This window comes from Thermobia domestica, chromosome 15 (assembly GCF_964235325.1).
Source record: "Thermobia domestica chromosome 15, izTheDome1.hap1.1, whole genome shotgun sequence".
NCBI classification, from domain to species: Eukaryota; Metazoa; Arthropoda; class Insecta; order Zygentoma; family Lepismatidae; genus Thermobia; species Thermobia domestica.
The window spans coordinates 34,810,466-34,827,955 of record NC_137468.1 but is presented as its reverse complement, the minus strand read 5'-3'; the positions used below and the strand labels follow the sequence as shown (position 1 = coordinate 34,827,955).

Sequence of the window (17,490 nt, the reverse complement as noted above, 5' to 3'; positions counted from 1 at the left end):
TTTATATCAATATTATCACAAACATTGAAAATTATGAATTATGCTACAGAGAATGTGTAAAATGTTTGTTATTAAATAGTATAAAATACGGGGTGAACCGGAAAGATATGCACAAAATCCGGTAGGTGATTCGTGATATCGAAAGAAGACAAAAAATCCTTTTACATATTGTCGAATTTCGCGTCATGTAAAAGTGACAGGGGTGTCAATTTGGAACCGAAAATCGAATCGTGACAATTTAGAACGAAATAAAAAGAGAGCGTACATGACATGGCATTCAACAACGTGCAAGGGGACTTTTTGTCTTCTTTTGATTTTATGTGCACAACTTTCTCTTCCGTCCCAATTGTCATAATTCGATTTTCGATTCCAAGTTGGCATCTCTGTTACTCTTACACGAGGCGAAATTCGACAATATGTAAGAGGATTTTTTTTGTCTGCTTTTGATATCATGAATCACCTCCCGGAGTTTGTGTACAACTTTCAGGTTCATCCTGTATATTAATAATATTACTATATGTTACATTGGCAGTTAAATTTATTTTATATGTAGAACTTCATATATCGTACGTTGTTTCACTTCTGATCTCTTTATATATCTATAAGTTAGAAGTTTATATGTGCTTAATTCGGGAAGATATATTTCAAAGTAAGTTTCTTTAAAATATCTGTGTATACCGGTATATGTTTTTAATCTGTAAGTATTGGAGATATACCGGAGAGAAAGGTAGGACACTAAAATGCATATGTTCAACAAAATAATCCACTTGCTACATGTATACAATCCAATGAAAACAAAATCGAGCCAATTAATAGTCCATAATTCTCCAAGCTTCGTAAATTTTGTGCTTTCAGGAGACGAAAGTACTACATGTGAGTTTACAAGAAAAACACCAAGTAGCGTATTGATTGAGACTATTAGCAGAGGTAAAATGTGTTTCTGTTGATTTCTAGCTGTGGTTGCATGTGGTCCATTTGAGTTTTGTCTTTCATATCTTTTATTATTATCATTATTATTATTATTATTAATTTAATGTAAGCACGAACACTTTGTGGCATGGGGAATGTTATTTTTAATTGTTAAATTCCACAAAATGTTTCTTAAAAATTGTTACTTTTTAGTATTACGTATTACAATACTTCATTTCTGCTTATCTCTTTTATGTTAAATATAATATATAATATTTTGTAATTTATTATTTTAAAGGTTGTTTTATAATAAGAATTAAATAAGTGTATTTAAATTGTTGTTTTAATTTTAACATTTAAAAAATATTTAAATTAATATAATATTTAAATTAAAATAATATTATTATATAGTAAAGATCAAATGTTGTGGTGCTAAATTGTATTACCGTATTAACACATATATATAAAAGTGTTAATGCCACACTTGAATCCATAATTCAATCAGCAAAATATTGTTATGAAATACGAATTTTATATAAATTCTAAATCTCGCGCAATTAGTGAAGACAGAAAGGTGAACAAATTTATATGTGTTCTAATATAGTAATCTAAGTTTTCTAGCTTGTAATTAGAACAGTGTCTTCTAAAATATATAACGTGTTTTAGGAATGTCTCTAAATCATCTATCTCACATCTATCCATAAAATAGCTAATTTCTACTGAGTGGAAAAACATTTCTATATCGTAAAATGCTTCATATATATTCACTTATTGCTCAGTTTTCTTTTCTCATTATTAGTAATTTATTTTGCTCATCATTTGTATTTGTTAATTATTCACATATACAGGATGCAGAAAAACGAAGTACAGGAAATTCGAAAAGTACTATCATAAAGTAAATCCTAGAATAATAGTTGTGTCCGCAATGAGCAAATGTTGTTCGTTGAACTCGCATGCTACAGAATTCGGTTAATTAATCCAAGATGTCATAATGCCAAAAAGTAGCAGCCTAATGCTTGACGCCTAAAACCTAATACGCTTTACACAAACGACATCTTTAAATGATTAGTCAAGCATATGAGAATTTTCAACTTCAACTAAATTTCTCTCTCTCCTTTTTCCCCTCTCATTCCACGCAGAAGTATTGCCTCAAGATTTACTTCATGATCCTACTCACAAACAAGAAAAAGAAGAATTAAGTAATCTTGAATCCAATATTGCTTCATTTCAAATATATTATCGTCCCAAACCTTGGGATAACTTCTTAGCAAAATACCACAAATAGTATTGTTAAATCTCGTGATATCGTATATTGCAATACTTGTTTCATCTTTGAAGTCGCGGTGGCTCAGTGGTAGAGTGTTCACCTCTGATCGATGCGTTTTGTAAAACTGAAAATATTTGAGTATGTTTAAGTTTTTCACATGAACACACTGAAGTATTTCCAGTTCTACAAAACATGCACATCCTACATTCTTTTAAGTTTTCTGGGATTTGCTGTAAATGGACAAGAACCGTTTTAAAACTGGACGAATCATATATTTTAAGTTGGTCGAAACCATAAAAATGTATTAAAAAAAAAGACATGAAGATTGACTCTATTACCGATTTAGGGCTTAAGTCAATCATTCGGACTCATTTTTCGTTTAACTGCCACCAACTTCGTGAAATGCGTGATAATAGAAAAAAGTTACTGTCCTGGTTTTATTTAAGGTGGTCGATAATGAATCAAATAAGTTCGAGAGGTGAATAGTTAATTTATTTTTCCTTGCAGCCATATTTGAATAAATTGTAGAAAATAATAAAAAAAAAAGATAATTTACCTAATTTTGTTCTTTTTTAATTTCATAAATAATTTAACTGTCACTGTAGATTTTAATAAAGTAAATAAATAAGCACATCAAGATAATAATAAATAAATCAATAAAATCAAATCTTAAAATTATCTCGAAAATCTAAAAAAAAAGGAAATAATCTTTAAACTACTCTGTTCTAAAGAAACGATTCTGCAATTATATAAGTAGAATAACATTCTTTCTCAACACTTGCATATATATAAAATAATACTTGTTTTTGTTTGCAGTTGCCGTAGTCGAGAAGAAGAGCCTCGGTTTGTTTACGGTCGCTACCGCCATCCAACCACCTCAGAGGACCCTGCAGAGAGGTTACTGAGAGGGGCTGAGGGTACAGTGTCTGCGGCATATCAGGAAGAAGAAATCTATGAAACTGCAGACCCCGATCGAGGGGAGGCTGGGGAAACACCCGACAGTGAAAGGTGCGTGTCGAAAAAGTCGGAAGAGACGAGGTATGTAAGGTTTACATTAGACTTTTTTTTTTTTTCTTCATTGAAATCAAATCATTCAAAACAAGAAAACACAAAAAGCACGACAATTCTGGATGTTTCTACGTGTCTGCTTTAATTGGGCTGTGTACTTTGCCTTCATGCTTTCACGAGAAAAAAACTTACCGTCGATGTCTCAAGGTACGTATTACAAATTTTGGTGTAAAAATATTACCAACAATAAAAAGAAACACACAAACCTTTTATCAAAAGTTTTGTAGTTTTACAACTAAAAGTTCGAAATTTCAATAATTAACATACAAACATTCAACACACACACACAAATAAATATTTTCGAAGAGGTAGAGAACGATTTTTTTGCACACAGAAAATAAATGTTGTACCTAGCGGTATAATAACTAAATTCCAAACATTCTCTTTTAAATTCCGCAGCAAATTATCATGAGTGGTGTTTTTTCACTGTTATCAGAGAATTGCTATATGGTATCTTTAACTATGTAGGTTATTTTTTCTTCTAAAATTACCTTTTCACTTTTCATTCCTAACGATTCTAACGTATTAAATTCTTATGTGAATTATTCTGTTCCTTCTATCTGGAACTTGTAGAGATAATAGAACAGAAGTAACATAATATAATGAACAGCTTATATATTGAAATAAACCTAATAAATTACCGATATTCAGATATACATTAAAGTTTCTCTGTTTCTAAGAACTTTTTCTGGTTTTAACGACTAGTAGAGAATAGTTTCGCAAAATGTAAGTTACTTCTTTAGATTTAAAAATATCAAAAATAACATATTTATTTTCTTATGAGAATACATATTGTTGTTAAATTGCTCCATCATAGTATGGCAAAGTTGAGATACATTAACCAATACAAAAAGAGTTGATAAAATACACTGTTTCTAATGTTGTAAATAATATGGAATTCTCATGTTTAATTAATAAATCAGATAAAAACTTAATTATTTTCTTGTTTCAAATCCCAGTCTAGGATTCAAAGTATAGATATTTCTTAATACTTATAATGAAGAGTTATATGTACACCTTGTCTCAAAAAGGTTGAGCGCATTCTTTATTGGTGTTTTGAGGCAAAAATTTTCTAAGTCCAGCTTCGGGTATCTTCGGGAAAAAGTAAGCCAGGTTCGAACCTCCAAGCCAGCCTTTGCAATCGGGAAAAAGTTTGCAGATGTGTTTTTCTTCTTTTAAATATAATAAGACTTGTTACCAAGTGTTTAAAAAAGCAACATTGATTGAAATACTTAATGATACAATATTTCGAAACCTTTGCACAAATGTGAGCACATGCTTGTTTGTCATTTAGCTTTCTATACGTAATGGAACATTTAAATACGTTAAAGAATCTTTCCATATGTAAAAGAATGCTCAAAGTTAAGAAATAGAACATAATTATCGCCTGAGTACTAAAAGAAAAGTCAAAGTAGAACAGAAACAGCGTTTGTAATGGATATGAATGTCATAATTATCTTGAGATCCGTTATACATCGCTAGAAGCTTAGTTCTAGAAGTCCTTGTGTTAGCTCATTGGTAAGCTGTCGGATTTCAAATCATAAGGTTGTGAGTTCGAATCCCATCTGGGTCAACAGTTTTATTAAAATTATATTTTCCGCAATGCATGAAAAAATATATAAAATAATTACATTAAAATACATAAGTTGTTTATATATAACATAATAATTGCAGAACATAGTAATTATTATGTTTAAAATATAACATCTGAGATAATTTTCACAGTAGGTCGTTATTATATATGAGAATGTTAAATACAAATTAGGAAAATCGTTTAATAGCAATAAATAAGTTATGTAGTGTATTTATTTGCAGCTATTTGTCATACAGATTTAACTTCTCAATATTCTCATTACAGTATGTTATTTATATTCGTGAAATACAGCATATTCCTACGGATATAGAAAGTGTATAAACAGAGTATCCAAAGTCGTATCCTGCTTCAAGACACATAACTTTTCCCGATCCCCCTAACGTCACGGGAAGAAACACAAATTCTCTTTTGAACGGAATGTCGTTACTTAGAGTCTCATTCGAATACGTTGAATATGCTTTTGTGTATTCATCTCTCTCTCTCTCTCTCTCTCTTTCGCTTTGTTTATGTGTGTGTGTGTGTTGCGGAATATCCCAAGTTGAATACAACATTTACAAAGTATATGAGCATCATTGTCATCGAATACCAGAAATTGAAAGTCGTGTTTCTTCAGGTTAGGTTTGCGTGTTCATGTTAGCTCACTGGTAGAGTACGGACTTGCCACTGAAGAGGTCTTGAGTTCAAAGCCTACAGCTAATTATCATTCTTTTGTTAGTAGGATTGCACAGAAATCGGATACAAGGAGTGGTTTACTTCTAGAAATATTTTCAGAAGCGTTTAGGTAGCCCTGAAAAGGGCTGTTTTCGGGAGTTAAGGCGGGGACATTAATATTGTGTCCAAGACCCTTATGAATTTATTACACGCTCCATTCTTCTGGGCATGGAATCTATTACATGGGTGACAAATCTATCTCCTTCCCCTACCTCCAGCCATGATTCGGAAGCAAGATGCCACAGGTCATCCTGAGTTCTTGGTGGATCTGCCTCAGGCCAACTTTCCCTTAGAGTACGCTTCACTTCTGCCCACATATTTTCCATGAGATTGAGGTCTGCTCCACGAGGCGGCCAGTCGATTAAATCAATCTCAGGGTGCCCTGCGAACCATTCCTGAACCACACGGGAATTATGTATTGGCGACTGGTATTGCTGGAACTGAATTACACCATCAGGCTGAAATACTCGTACAGATGGCACCATGATATTACTGATAATGTCTAAGTACTGAGCATTGTCCAGATGTCCTTCAATTCTATGAAGCTGTCCTGCTCCGCGACTGGAAATCCAACCCCAACATAAAATAGATACATGGCCACTGCGATTGCAAGCAGCCACATATCCATGGTCATATCGGGTGCCTCTCGGACGATACACAAAACGGCGTCCCTCCTTTGATGTTGTGAATATGGATTCATCTGAGAAAACTACGTTTTCCCAATTGAGACCCACATTCGCCTGTGCAAACGCGAGACGGTAAATTTTGTGGTCGTCTGAGAGTTTTTCCTTCACGGCAGCAACACGGCCACGTAACCCAGCATGACGAAGCCTTCGCAGAGCTGTATGCTTACTACCAGGAAAGAGAGAAGCTTCCCTTATCTGTCTAGACGTCCTTAGTGGGTCTAACCGGGCTTCGTTTACTAATCTCGCATCTTGGGCTTCGGTTGACACATGCGGACGACCAGGAGATCGTAAATTACCAGTCTGACCTGTAGCACCATATTTCCGAATCCATTGCCTTCCTGTAGAGGCCGGGACACCTACTCGCCTGCTAGCTGCAGTTGCAGAATAACCTTCCAATTCCCATAAAGTAATTACTGCTGTACGTCTATCCATAGTTACCAATGTTCTGAGCTGTGAGAAGAAAGCAATAGGTAAAAGCTAGTACCTGACGTGTGATTGGTTACTTGCACGACACGCCTATTGTGGGGAACAGCGTTGCCAGATCTAGCATAATGATGCTAGATCTAGCATAATTTGCATGTCTCTAGCACCTAGCATCTTGCTTTTAGCATCCTGCCCAAATCTAGCACAATTTCAGCAAGTTATCAAAAAGCCGTAAAACCTGGAGAAGTTGGTCGTGGGAAGAAAAAGAACGGCAGAAATGTATCCTCTTCCATTGATTCATACACTCGGTAAACCATACAGGCAGTCTTATTTTCCTAAGTAAGTTCGGAACGGCTTTGGGCTTTTTTTTTTTGTGGCTCCACCCAGGGTTTTCTAATCCTTTAACTCCGAGGCATGGGCGGAGCTATGGGGGCCATTCTCCCCCCAACTTTTTGACAACTTCACCATCTTTACTTCTGACTTCATGATCATATTTATTCCTGAAATGACAGCTCCGAGACCGACCAAAAATCTTCCCCCTCCCCCAGCAGACGATTCCCAACTCCGCTTATGCTGCGAAGTAATTTTCTTTCAAAATATGTAAACAAAAACTTTGCATTCATTTATACGATATATACGCCATTGAGTTTGGCAACGACTGCAGTAATTTAGTTGAGTTAAAATTTTGGTGCGTGAAGTATTGAGTTCTATCCATGCATTCTTGCTCTCTGTGTATTTTAAGTTACGTTATTGTATCTCAACTTTGTTTTTTTTTAAACTCCTGAATTAGTAATTATGAGGATCTAGCATAATTTGACCGAATCTAGCATAAGTTCGATCAGGTTTTGGAATAATTCCGAGCTGTGAGTTTGGCAACGCTGGTGGCGAACGACTTGGTCAACGACTCGCGAAAGAAATCTGAAAATGGTGCGCCGTAATAGTAATAATAAAAACAGTTTTTATAAAGGAATATTAATACATACGAAAAGCTGTTTAAAGAATGAATTGTTATACTGACTTAACACGTATAAAAACATATACCATATACCAAACAGATTGAGCGATATGATTATAGCTGTTTTGAGACGAACACTTTCGAAGTCCAACTTTGGGTGTCTTCGGAAAACAGTAAACTAAAGCTGCTGGTTCGAACCTCCAAAGCCAACCTTAGTAATCGGGAAAAGATGTACAGATATGTTTTTCCTTCTGTTAAATATAATAAGACATGTTGAAATGGTATTAAGTGTAGAAAAAAGTAACATTGATTGAAATACTTAATGATACAATATTTCGAGACCATGTATTCACACTCTCGTTTCGTCATTGTGATTTCCATACGGAAAAGAGCATTTACGTATGAGCTCAGTTATATTTCAGAAGCAGCTTCCGAAAAGCGGTCATGTTAGCTCAGTGGTACACCACCGAGCGTTTAAATCGTGAGTTCGATACCCGTTCAGGTGAGATTCCTTTATGATATTCTACTTTCCTTAATGCATGAAAATTATGTAAAATAGTTACATTACAATTCATCAGTTGTATATATATTTTCATATCATCAGTTGTATATATGAGTTGAATATATATATTCATATCATCAGTTGTATATATCAGGTGAATATATATATTCATATCATTTCACGACATAAGTAATTCTTATCTTTAAAATATAACATCTGAGGTATTCACAGAACGTCGGTGTGTTATGTGTGAATATTGAATACAAATTTAAAAAATCGTGTAATAGCAATAAATAAGTTATGTAATATATTTATTTGCAGCTACTTTCATCGCAGATAACTTCTCAATATTCGCATTACAGCATTTAGATAGAGCATATCGAAAATCGGATCGTGGTTCAAGACAAAAAACTAGCTAGCCCCAAACTGTCACGGAAGAAATTCACGAATCGCAAAAGTAAACTGAAGAGATTGAGAGCGGTAATTCGGTAATTCCTTAATCGCTCTCTCTCAAATCTCTCTTATCTGCATTTATACATATAAAAGTGTATGTATGTATGTTCCATCATAACTCATGTATGCTAGAACAGGGTTTCTCAACCTGGGAGTCGCGGCCCCTAGGGGATCGCGAAGATAGGCGGAAGAGATAAATATAGTTAGAATCTAATACCAGAAATTATTTTTAAATATTATTTTTAATTTTGTTCTGATAGGCATACTTTTATTTTTTATACACACTGTAAAGAACAATAAAAAATAAGTCTACTGAACATTTTCAAAGGGTGTAGAATTCGTGTTACTATTCGGTTCAAAGTCTCTTGTCGTCGCGAATTCTGTCGAGAAATTTGAAGCTTAAAATATACAAAACGATAATCATGCCTGTTGTTCTGTATGGTTACGAAACATGGTCGCTTACTCTGAGGGAAGAACATAGACTGAAAGTATTTGAGAACAAGATCCTTAGACGAATATTCGGACCCAAGAGGAACGGGAATGGGGAATGGCGGAAACTTCATAACGAGGAACTACATAATTTATACGGTTACCCAACATTGTTAGGGTCGTCAAGTCTAGGAGGCTTAGGTGGGCAGGTCAGGTAGCTAGAATGGAAGAAAGTAGAAACGCTTTGAAAGTCTTGACTGGAAGACCAAACGGAAAACGACCATTAGGAAGACCTAGGGGCAGATGGGAAGACAATATTAAGATGGATCTCGCTGAGATAAGAATACAAAGTAGAAACTGGATCCAATTGGCTAAGGATAGAAGTCAGTGTAGAGCTTTTGTGAACGCGGATTGAACCTCCGGGTTCCATAGGCCATAGAGTTAGTTAGTTAGTAGAGTTGTTTAAAAATGAATTTAAATCAAAGAGGTATGATATAAAACTAATGAGAACTGTATATAGAAATACTAGAAAAATACACATGAAACAAAACCTGCACATTGAAATACAATTAAAATTAAAACCTAATGAGATACCTAAGCATGGTGTAATTTCACTAGTGCAGCAATGCCCGGTTTAATCTTCATGACGAATATTATCAAGCCATTTTCAACTGATAAGCGATTTCTTATCTTTGTTTTAATGTTTACCATAAAAAAAAACACTTTCGCACAAGTACGATATAGCAAATGGAATTATTACTTTTAAAGCAGCAATCCCCAGACCAGGATATTCTTCTCTCCTCATCAGGCAGAACTTGTCCAAGTCTTCGTTACAGAAAAACGTTGCAAAGACTTGTCGCATGATCATTCTATTATTTGGTCAAGAAGTTGTGGGCTTAGATCGGATACGTTAATGGCCTCTTCAATGAAGGAGTTTAACATCCACCTTGAACCAGCACCTTCGTCGTTGGGAATATAGATATTACAGTTACTGAATCCACTGTCAGTGCCGGGCGCCGAAAAGAGGGGCCACACATTTCGGAGGAAGTGTGTTACTCAAGTTAGGAAAGTGCATGTGCACATGTGTAAAATAGAAGGAAAAACGTAATAAAATGTGCTCAAAATTAAGGAAAGGTAGGGTTTATTTTGAAAATGTTATTGAGCTTCGTGCCAACCATGGTGGCGCTTCGTAGCTAGTCTGTCGACGTCACTCATATATACGGTGACATCGTACTATACTCTCGCCCCGAGCAATGATTTTCCATGGCACTGTTCACTATAAACAAAAAAAAAAAAAAATGGATTCTACTATTATAGAAATAGGTATGTTAAAAATCCAACACAAGCTTATTATAAAACAAATTATAAAAGGGTCGCTGGCAAGAGCGTGTGATAAAAGGGGATCGTGATAGGAATTAGATTGAGAACCACTGGCCTAGAGTAATTTTAACCACATTTCTTATAGTTTCAAAAAGAGTGCTGTCGGGTTACCTATGGTGAATGGGAGGGGGATACATATAAAAGATTGCTAGAAAATGATCGATATTAGATTCATAGTTTTCGGGGTCGCTTAGATAAATAGTGAGACTTTCAATTTCGCTTAACTCCGATTAAGCTCTCATTAGTAGGGATGGGCACGAACGACTTTTCTTTGAAACTCGACTCGACTCGAAACAGACATCTTTGAGGTCTACTCTTGGACTTGGCGCGAAAAATATCTTCCAACTCGACTCGGATTAGAGTCAAGTCGAACCAAAACGAGCCAAATCCTGTGTGTAGTCCTACCTAGACAATACATAGACAATAATTATTCTATCATCAATTATACTACTGTTACTACAAATAATAATAATAATAATAATAATAATAATAATAATAATAATAATAATAATAATAATAATAATAATAATAATAATAATAATAATTATTATTATTATTATTATTATTATTATTATTATTATTATTATTATTATTATTATTACAACACCGTGTACAAACATGAACGATAGATGGTTAGTAAAGGAATACTAAAAGCTAGTTGACTGCCGACGTCGGTAGTCATGAAGTCTACAAGGCAAGGACATCGTTCATTACCCTAAGCTGTAAGCGTCGGTGGACTACAGATGGTCAACTATTAACCTCTCGCCAGAAATTGGTGGCCCCGCAGCGACGATCCGTGATGGCCCAAGTTCCATTTTGAAAACTTTACTACCAGCGGCAGAGACGCGATGAAACGCCAACGAACCACAAAATTACTCTCCCAAAATATGTTAAAATGCCTATATGTGTGATTTGTTTATATTTAGGTGAAACAAGAAAACACAAAACAAATACCCCGGGGTGGACGCGAACTATCAATATTACGATTACTAGGCACGTGTTCTTCTGACTTCCCCACGGAAACGATCATAAAAAGCTTGGTTGTTGAAGGATAAATCATTGACGTCTTAATTTAGCCAATCAGACAAACCCCTACACCTCGAGTTCTAGGAGGTCATACCGTGAACCGTTTCAGATTTATTGCTTTCTGGTGGAGTACTATCCATGCGCAAAATTTGAGCATAATAGCCGACATGAATCTTCGGTGCCTCTTATCTTTAGTACAATTTTAACCAGAGATGGTGTGGGTCAATGAAAATTTGATCCACGACCCACTATGACCCACCACCCAAATGACCCATTGGCCCACTCTGACCCATCAACAATCGTGATCCACTCTGACCCACCACCAACTATGAACCACTCTGAACCATTGCGACCAACTCCGACCCACCAAAACCCATCGATATCAACTCTGACCGATGACCCACGTCCTCCTCTCCATTGACTAAAGAGATTACACTTGTAATAAAACAAGACTGTGAAATTATCACTTATCGGAGTTTGAATTTCTACCGTCATTGGCTCAAGCACCTCTTTGTTACAATACTGGTGGGTCTGACCTTTACGATATATAATGGCAAAGTGTTTCTCATCTTCCGAATTAAAATTAATTTAAATTTATCATATGTAATTATTTCTTTGTTGCCTTACAGACACATTTCAGTAGAAAATAGGGTGAAATTTAAAAGTTTCGAATCAAGGAAAAGTAGACCAACGTAAAAAAAAAAGAAGAAGAAGAAGAAGAAGAGAGAAACTAATTTTCTATATAATTAAGTATGCCGTACTAATTGAAAATGCCCATGTAATTAAGTTTAGAATACAAATTTTATGGCCATTTTTCTCTAACTTTATGGCTTGATTGCCTTATGCTCGGAACGCTCCATATATTAAACACCAGCTTCAGCAATTATAAATAGAAAGCAGTGGGTATAAAATTCAAAAAGAACTTTAGTTTGCATTACTCAATTTTTTTCTCAACTAATATCAATCGTTTTCGATTATTTTTACAAATCAACCCACTACCAATTTCCAATATATAGAAAGTGCACCCCCGTCCCCCGCTCATAAAAGACAATTTTAAAAAATGCAAGGCATATTCTCTTTATTTTTAATAAAGAGTTATATGCTGAATTTCAGCTCTCAGTTGAACGGCTTATGAGATACTAAATTTTTCGCAAAAATTCGGACTTCTACTCCCCCTAAGGATATGTATTATAATGAAAGTGACACGCGTATGATAACTTCCCAGTTGGGATTGGAGCCTGATTATATACCAAACGTCAATTCATTTGACTTTGCAATTTGACCGTGATGATTACGCAGACATAGTTACTTTCAATTTTTTATGATACATATCCTTATTTCATATGTTACAGATGATTCAAAAATATTTTTTCAAGCAGTTAGCTCCTCTAAAATCTCACAGGCTGCATCCCAAAATCCAACTCCTACTATCCTATGACAATCCAAAAGTGACTGAACTTTTTTTATTAGGAACAAATGACAAAAGAAAAATGGAGATCTTGAAAGTAAAATGTAGAAAAGCTCGGTGCCCCCAATAACTCCATATTTCTCCGCCCCTTCATTCCGAACTTAAAAATAAAACTTAATTCGAATATGGTTAATTAGTGAATTTATTACAGTTAAATTCCACTCACTACATGCTACAGCTACAACTATGTAAGAAAAAATAACAACTGTGAAACATGTTCTGAATTACTATTACATTTCTTACGCTATTATTAAACATATTAGAATAGTAAAAGAGGATTGTTCGTGAAATAGTATATTTGCTCATGATTTTTAACTTTTTCATACGGAAAAAATTAAAATATTATTCAAGTTTTAAAATTTGCACTCTGCAAATATGTTGCCCTCTAGGCAATGGGACTAATGTGGACTAATGGGAAATGCTGCACTGTTAGCGGCGCTGAAAACTTACGATTCGATTCTAATATCGGTTGATTTCGATATCTTTATGTCGCTACGTAACCACCCTGGGTGCTAATGGGAGCTTAATTGGACTTCAATTGAAAGTAGAGCTATTCACCTAAGCGACCACGAAACTATGGATTCAATAATAATATCGACCCGTTTCTAGCATTTTTGATATGTATCCCGACAGTACTCTTTTTCCAGACTGTAAGAAATATAGTTAAAATTGCTCTAGATATATCAGAATTATGTTGAAACACACACATAAATCCACTTTTATATTCTGTATAAATAGAGAGAGAGTGAGCGAGCGAGCGAGCGAGAGAGGGCGACTCAAGGCATCACCACTTCCACATTGCAAAAGCATATATCAGGAATTGAATTGAAAATCCATGTAAAGACTTTCTGCTGTGGCATGCTTCATAAGGACAATTCCAGTCTGCTCACGTGACCTTTGGGGTTCATGAATTTTTTTGCGAGCGTTCCGACTTTGGATTCTCTGTTTATACCCTCTGTTTATGCATCGAATAACTTTTCAAGAACATAAATGACATTCTATATTATGAATGTTGAGAATTACTCTCTATATGACAAATAGCTGCAAATAAATACACTACATGATTTATTTATTGCTATTGAACGAGTTTCTTAATTTGTATTTACATCCTCATATATAATACCGATCTACTGTGAAAATTATCTCAGATGTTATATTTTAAACATAATAATTACTATGTTCTGCAATTATTATGTTATATATAAACAACTTATGTATTTTAATGTAATTATTTTATATAATTTTTCATGCATTGCGGAAAATATAATTTTAATAAAACTATTGACCCAGATGGGATTCGAACTCAAAACCTTATGATTTGAAATCCGATAGCTTACCAATGAGCTAACACAAGGACTTCTACAACTAAGCTTCTAGCGATGTATAACGGATCTCAAGATAATTAGACATTCATATCCATTACAAACGCTGTTTCTGTTCTACTTTGACTTTTCTTTTAGTACTCAGGCGATAATTATGTTCTATTTCTTAACTTTGAGCATTCTTTTACATATGGAAAGATTCTTTAACGTATTTAAATGTTCCATTACGTATAGAAAGCTAAATGACAAACAAGCATGTGCTCACATTTGTGCAAAGGTTTCGAAATATTGTATCATTAAGTATTTCAATCAATGTTGCTTTTTTAAACACTTGGTAACAAGTCTTATTATATTTAAAAGAAGAAAAACACATCTGCAAACTTTTTCCCGATTGCAAAGGCTGGCTTGGAGGTTCGAACCTGGCTTACTTTTTCCCGAAGATACCCGAAGCTGGACTTAGAAAATTTTTGCCTCAAAACACCAATAAAGAATGCGCTCAACCTTTTTGAGACAAGGTGTACAAACTAACAAAATGATGTATAATAATAAATAGCATTGCAAAAAAAAAGTTTAATCACGATGAATTCAAAACAAAAAAGTTACATAAATTTTAAAGAGAAAATCCAACTTTTCATCTCAAATAAAAGATAGCTACTAAGAAGTATATATATATACATATATATAACAGAAATAACAAAGATGAAAAATCTCGGACCTCTGACATTTTGTCATATACAGTATAAATATGATAAATTTATACATACATTTTTATATTTATAAAACATACAACAACACATAATTAAAAACCTCCCTTCAGTTCGTCGTATGTAAAACTCTTGCGAATTAAATATAAAGAAAAAATATTAGTTTTCAGATAAATTTATCTTAATTTAATATTTAATTCGTTAATAGAAAATACAGAATTATAGCTTCAAATATAAATAGTTTTTAAACATAAAAAGATTGTCATTGAAAATCTATCTCCAAAATTTAATAATAAAGTTAAGATTTAATGTTTTACATCCATGACAATAATATCTTTGAAAATGTAAACTATAGCAATTACAAAACTTTTCTTTTTCGTGCTCGTAATAAATCTATCAATTTGAATGTGGCATTCATGTTTTGAAAGTGCGCAATAATTTAAAATAAATAAATGTAATGTAGCCTTTTAAATAATATATTTTAATTTTGATTTTTAAAAATATTTCTACCAGCAACAAATTTTGTCTCTAATTTTCGTTATTGTAATTTAAAAAAATAGACTAATTTATTCGAGGATTAATGAAGACGTCAGTGACAAGGTTCTCTGTCCCATTTCCGCACACAAAAACAGATTAATCTATTTATTATTCTAAACAAACTCCTCAATATCTTGAGTAATTTAGCGTTATTCAAAATTAGTCGTGAACACTTCAAAATTAATTTAGTTTCTTTGTGTTGCAGCAGTTTGTTGAAGCAGATATAATTTGTAAATAGAACTAGATTAAATAAAGTTAGAGGTTCATTCCTTTAACACCTCTAAAAGTCAAGCAAAAGCATCTGAGCCTATTGCCATTAAGGTTTATGTTCCCATGTACAACATACGAATATTCGACTCAACATACGAATTTCAATTTAACCTAAAATTACTTTCCTCTCATTCTCTTGTTTCGCTGACAAAATAAGTTACAGTAGTCATTTTTGTTCTCAAATGAATCAATTCTTTATGCATATAAAGCTAATTAACTTTCTCAATCTACTTCGTTCTATATACCTTTTCTCAGGTTCAAATAATTATAACTCTTTTATCCGTTCCACATTATCTGATACAGAACTAATATTTCATTCCCACTTCTTACCGTCGGAAAGGTAGCGTATATAATTAAAACTATGGAATGTACATTGCACTTCTACATTTAGCCATATTTCTTAAGGTGGCTAAGCCAATTATAATAGATGTGTTTTTCTTCACACTAAAAAATATTTTCTTTAGATAGTTGACTTGTTGCTAGTGAGAATAATATAAAACTTATCCTTTATTCATTTCTTAGTAAGTTATTAATCCCGTTTGAAGCCAATATATTGTTCAAGAATCATTAAGTTGAATGCAAGCCATCTGGCTGGCCATATATTCTTATGTAATGCAGCAATAAAGTATCCAATTTAGTTCGTTCCATTATTAACATTCAAATATAAAAATTCCCTTCTCTTTCGAATAGTTGCGAAGTCCACTTTATCTGTAATTAAAATTGTCCGTTCTCATATGAATTTATTCTTTTTCCTAATAACACACAACATTTATTATTTTAATCGCATAGAATTGCCAATTATTTAAATAATTTTAAAATATCAGGTAATAATTTCCGCTTAAAAATGTTACTATGAATCATGATAACACGCTTTATTCAGTTATTATAACATGTAACGTAACATGTATGTTTTATTTTCTTTATATTGTAGTTATAGGAATTTTCTTTGTATGTAGATATACACGTATATGTTCTATTTCTTAAGTTCTTTTATTCTATTGATGTGTAGTTGTTGTAATTCTGTATCTCCATTAAGTTTGTAGGTCACAACTTTGTTATTTTCTTTTAATGTATAAAATATACAAGCTTCAGTTTCTAATTGATGTGCTAAGATATGTCAAATTTGCATGTATAAATGTAATTATTAGTATTATACACTTTCTGTTTCTTTACTATTTTCTTTGGTTACTAGATGTCGCTTTTCAAGTTCTATAATAACGATAATAATAAAAAAATTAGATAAATCTAAATACATATTCCTTTAACAAAAGCACTTCTTCTGTAGTATTTACAAATTTCACTTTCTGAGCTAACGTTCAATTATATAAGTTCAATAAATTTCGTATTGCAGAGATATATTCTTCATAACGAATCCAGAATATTATTGGTTAAGAAATACAGAGCGATGGAGATGGGATTCGCCAGAATATGAATACTACTGAGGTCGTAAATGTAATTTCTGTTTCAATCTCTACATTTTTAAAAGAAAACAAAACAAACCTAGCATGTAAATACCATTAATAATAACAATAATAATCACAATAACATAGGATCAATATTTAAAATAATATTAACGAACTAATCTATTATAATAAATTTTTATACAAGTGGTAAGTATTGAAATTGTTATAGCTTACAAGGGCTGTGTATGCTTTTTATCTTTCTTTAATTCTAAATGCATGTAAGTGTATTAATTATTTTTATCTAGTATGCATAGTTGGAGCATCATAACATATCAAAACGTTTTTTCTATTTAAGTTTCTTGATTGATATTCTTTTAAAAATG

At 33.2% G+C, this 17,490-nt stretch overlaps 1 protein-coding gene across 13 annotated transcripts in view; it reads left to right on the top strand.

Annotated features, from left to right (window-relative positions):
- mmd (disintegrin and metalloproteinase domain-containing protein mind-meld) overlaps positions 1-17,490 on the top strand; it is a 750,004-nt gene that overhangs the window by 697,694 nt on the left and 34,820 nt on the right. For 9 of the 13 annotated variants that reach the window (XM_081739572.1, XM_081739577.1, XM_081739571.1 and 6 more), the window contains one exon: positions 2,993-3,214. In XM_081739572.1, the coding sequence (XP_081595698.1) occupies positions 2,993-3,214 (222 nt within the window). Of the gene's footprint in view, positions 1-2,992; positions 3,215-17,055; positions 17,157-17,490 lie in introns of all 13 variants that reach the window. The other 4 variants (XM_081739578.1, XM_081739580.1, XM_081739573.1 and 1 more) reach the window with 2 other exon arrangements.